Genomic DNA, 2441 nt, shown 5'->3' with positions numbered 1-2441 from the left:
ATTCACAACATTTTTATAACATATTTACATCAAATTTTAAATGACACGTTCTTATTAATTATAATTTAAATTTATAATTAAAATTACATTTTTATCTACCAATAATAATTAATAACAATTAATAACAACCGGGCTATATAGCATTTTTGAAATTGAAACTCACATACAAAAATTCTGCTAACGCGTTATTTACTAAATCTAATCTACTGCATCCAAGATACTTTATTACCTAAGTTTTTCTCTGCAATGGGCTCAGACAGCACCAGTCACAGTCACACATAGAAGGTGATAAAAACACGTACAAAAGGATTTTGATCGAAAGATATTTCTCAATCCAAATTGGCCAAAACAGTACCAATCCAATACACACTATCAAACTTTTTTTTCGTTACAAACTACAGACGGCCGAAACGTGCCCGCTTTGACTATTCATTCCCCACTTGAGGATACAAACAAAAACAATCACAACCGTCCACCCATCCAGATCATTCGAATCCAACGACCCATAACATCACTGCCTTTAACGGTCCAAATTCCACCCATACCCGCCACAATTAACCGTGATAAACCGAAATTGGATATAATGACAGTTTTGCCCTTTTATTTTATAACAAAAATCAAACCGGTTCCGATACATATTGCATGAACTCCGTATCGGATTCAAGTCCGGCCATCGTTTCCGGCGACAAAACCACCTCCAGATCCACGCTTCCGTTGCCTTCTCTTCCCGGAAAAGCCGAAATCTTACCGTCGAATTTATTAGCTCCGCCGCTCCGAATCGCCAAAGGTTTGCCCCACCCGAAATCGTTATCGTACATCGGAAATCTCGGCGAGCTTCCCATCGTTATCATTGCACCGTCGAAATTCCCCAACGGGAAAAGCCTCGGCTCTCTCTCCCAGTCCTTGACTCCGCGACGCACCGTTTCGTTATCGTGCGCCACTACGTTTTTGTGTAGGAGATCCCCGCACCACCGTAGATCTCGATTGACAACGTCTCCGACCGTCGCGACGGTCGGGATGCTCTGAATCGCGTTGCCGAAGTAGTACGGATCCAGCTTCGGCTCGAGGCGGTGGCGGCAATTCACCGCCATACGGAACGTCGTCGTTTTGTTCGTATCGAAATTTCTCGCACGCGTCACCGATCTCCACAGCTGAGCGCAGAGCGACTGGAAAGACGAAATCTCCGCCGCTCGATTCTTAACGGCTCTCCAAGCCACGTCGTTGCATTGCTTCCCGAGAATTTCAGCGGATTCGTCGTGACCGTTACTACGCGTAACTTTCTGTAACTGATTATTATAGTCATTATTGCCGTTACTGCTGCTGTTAGCTCTGAGTTTCAATTTCAGAATCGATTCTCTAGTGAAGTGAAAGATTCGCTCGCGCAATGGCTCGTTGCCGGAGAAAGTGACTTTCGGGCCGCCGGGAGGGAATTCGAGCACCGCCGGCGAGTTAAACACGGTGTCGCGACCAAAATCCGGCAGCTTCGTAATCTTCTTCGTCTCGCCTTTGCAAATCTCAGCGAACGTGTTGAAGAAATGCCAGAAGGAGGTTCCGTCAGTAACGGCGTGATTAACGGTACAGCCAATGAAAACGCCGTCAGAAAGCTCTGTTACTTGAACAGCAACCAAGGGCCTGAAGTGCCCCGAGTAACTTAACGTCCTGTCAAGAGCGAAGAACTCCCTGAAACAGCCAGGGACGTCATGTAACGGCGAGAGGATCGGTTTGATAGAGAGGTGTTTAGCTCTGGCTAGAATGAAGTCGACGCCGGCGTCGTTACACTCGATGTGGACGTAGCCGTTAGAGTCCGTTATCAAACGGCCAGCTAAGGCGGGAAAGTGAGTGAGAGCGGAGGAGAGAGAGTGTTTGAGGAATGAAACGAAGTCGTCTAGAGAGTAAGGTGGGTAAGTGAGTAAAACACCCTTTTGAATATAGTGGCATGAGAGCATAGGCAAGTCTGAAACTGAGAGCTTAAGAAGTGGTTTTTTAGCGTTGGATTCTGATTTTTTTTGTGGGCATATAGTGCATTTTGAAACTATGGACACTGAAGAAGAAGGCATTTTTTTTTTTTTGGTTGATACGGGGCTTATAGAGGGTGTGTATGTGGAAGTGTGAGAGGGAAAGGTTGGAGTTGTAGATGTTTAAATAGAGGACTTGGATTCATGCACTTGAGGCCTGTTGTACTTCCTTGAATGGTTGTTAGTGGAGTGGCAAGTGGTTATAGGCTTCTTATTATTATTATTTTTCTCTCTTTTCTTATCTCTCTGTGACTGGACCTCTTTTTTGTTTATGATTATTTATAATGGTGACGTGGTCAGTGAAGGTGTAGGAGAAGGAGGCTGTGGTTGAAGTAAGAAGGACACATGGGATGGCGCCAACAATTTTAAGTCTTTTTTTTTTTTTTTTTTTTTTACTATAAAAGTTTTTTTTTAGAAGGTTTTTAC

At 44.1% G+C, this 2441-nt stretch overlaps 1 protein-coding gene across 1 annotated transcript; it reads right to left on the bottom strand.

Annotated features, from left to right (window-relative positions):
• Positions 1 to 309: 309 nt before the first annotated feature.
• Positions 310 to 2126, bottom strand: LOC142609577 (putative acetyltransferase At3g50280). The gene has a single exon (XM_075781192.1). The coding sequence runs from the start codon at positions 2055 to 2057 to the stop codon at positions 618 to 620; it is 1440 nt and encodes a 479-aa protein (XP_075637307.1). The 5' UTR covers positions 2058 to 2126; the 3' UTR covers positions 310 to 617.
• Between the last annotated feature and the right edge of the window lie 315 nt (positions 2127 to 2441).

The sequence above is a fragment of the Castanea sativa genome, chromosome 9 (genome assembly GCF_040712315.1).
Source record: "Castanea sativa cultivar Marrone di Chiusa Pesio chromosome 9, ASM4071231v1".
NCBI lineage: Eukaryota > Viridiplantae > Streptophyta > Magnoliopsida > Fagales > Fagaceae > Castanea > Castanea sativa.
This window is presented reverse-complemented; position numbering and strand designations above follow the sequence as displayed.

What these genes read in the sequence shown, in the direction of transcription:
- LOC142609577 (XM_075781192.1), bottom strand. Translation starts at nt 2,057, where the DNA reads ATGCCTTCTTCTTCAGTGTCCATAGTTTCAAAATGCACTATATGCCCA.